Source organism: Limulus polyphemus, unplaced genomic scaffold, assembly GCF_000517525.1.
Source record: "Limulus polyphemus unplaced genomic scaffold, Limulus_polyphemus-2.1.2 Scaffold9448, whole genome shotgun sequence".
NCBI lineage: Eukaryota > Metazoa > Arthropoda > Merostomata > Xiphosura > Limulidae > Limulus > Limulus polyphemus.
Genome location: NW_013675058.1, coordinates 2,469 through 4,175, shown reverse-complemented (window position 1 = coordinate 4,175; position 1,707 = coordinate 2,469). Strand labels below are relative to the sequence as shown.

The window sequence follows — 1,707 nt, the reverse complement described above, 5'->3', positions numbered from 1 at the left end:
TTGTACAGTTTGTAAATAAACGTAGCTAACAGTATTCTCGTTAGTACGACATTTTGTACAGTTTGTAAATAAACGTAGCTAACAGTATTCTCGTTAGTACGACATTTTGTACAGTTTGTAAATAAACGTAGCTAACAGTATTCTCGTCAGTACGACATTTTGTACAGTTTGTAGTCTTCAGTTTACACAAATTACAGTACCATATAAGATCAACGTGAATTTCTGATCAAGTTCAAAGCTTCTAAGTTTCAAATGATTAGTTTCAGTTTACAGAAACATTTACTTACATCTTCGTTTAAAGCATCTAAAATCAGAGTTTTTAACTCCGTCAGGCATTGGTTGATCCGGGCTCTTCTTCGCTTCTCCATAATGGGTTTAGTAGCCTAAAAAACAGTAGAATTATGAACTTAGAAACAAAATAAGACGTTTAAAATTCACGTATTTAACTCTAAAACTTGAGACTTCTTGTTATAAAGGTATATATATATATATACTTAAACTACGCTTGTTAATATATACATTATCAATCATGATGTTATAATATTTAAAACCCGATTTCCTAAATTCTTGAAATTAAAGAACCACAAGTACCAAAAAACTGATTTAATAAATCGTGTCTGATATTAGCTACTCTGGACAACTTGGACGAGGAAGCAATAATTACACGTAAAACATTTCATATTTAAAAACAAGATTTAAATTATTTAATGATTAATATCATTTTTACCTAGTTTGGTCATAAACAACCTTATTTAGTTTTGATTACATCAACTTTAGTATCACTTTTTATCTTGCTCATCAGACTTAACAGTAACATTAATTTCTGGTAATAGCGCGAATTAAAATAGGTATTTTTGAAACACTTTATAATGTACTACGTAGTCGATAAAAATATATCTTCAAAAAACGTTACTAGTTCTCTAGCTGCTGTTGTAAGTTATTAGGTAATTAATAGTATTGGGCTTGAGTTAACGTAACGAGCAGTATATAAGACTGTTACCTTTCGATAATCAGTAATTTTGGAAGTGGGTCTTTCTGCTGGCATTTTGTTCTCAAGCAAAGCAACCACAAACTATAAAACAGGTAGAAATCCCTGTCTGAGCATTGGCTCAATCAGCTTGTGGGATGAATTTCACGTCAGCGACCGACAACTTGAACGCTACGACAGGATATAACGGAATGTATAAACCAACTGAGCTTTCAAAGCTTAAGCTTCAACCCCTGCAATGTGGGCTGACGAGCAGAGTTTAACAAGTGCATGTATGGGAACGTGCGCGCGTGACGTGAGTTGTTATTTATACGAGGTCAACCAAGCATGCAGACCGAACGTGTGAGAACGGCGAAGCGAGCTCTTTCCCACACTCACAGAGAGTTTCAGGCGCGGCGCCCGCTGCCCAGATTGTGTCAGTACCTCACGATGACTTACACGGTCTTCGCTTGCATCGTGGTGGGGATATGCAAGATATTACCAATAGGATTCGCGGTTTATTTTTTCACCTTGTTTTTTACAGTAATTCGTTTCCATTAAATTGAATTGAACATTTAATGTTTTTGTGGCATTCATATTTAAGTATATAAAAAAAATCGTGAATTTGTTTTCATTTTCACAACAATAAACGTATTTTTTTCTTATTCGGTAAAATATTTTTTATTTGTTATTACAGTTTCGCTAAACTTGATTTGATATGCAGTAGACTCGAAAAACTT

At 33.9% G+C, this 1,707-nt stretch overlaps 1 protein-coding gene across 1 annotated transcript in view; it reads right to left on the bottom strand.

Moving 5' to 3' along the window:
• The window catches only part of LOC106475925 (transcription factor HES-4-A-like), a 6,018-nt gene extending 4,811 nt beyond the window's left edge, over positions 1-1,207 (bottom strand). Inside the window, exons 1-2 of the mRNA XM_013936600.2 lie at positions 1,001-1,207; positions 288-383 (exon numbers count right to left, since the gene is read on the bottom strand). Of these exons, the coding sequence (XP_013792054.1) occupies positions 288-383; positions 1,001-1,045 (141 nt within the window). The 5' untranslated portion in view covers positions 1,046-1,207. The remainder of the gene's footprint in view (positions 1-287; positions 384-1,000) is intronic.
• Between the last annotated feature and the right edge of the window lie 500 nt (positions 1,208-1,707).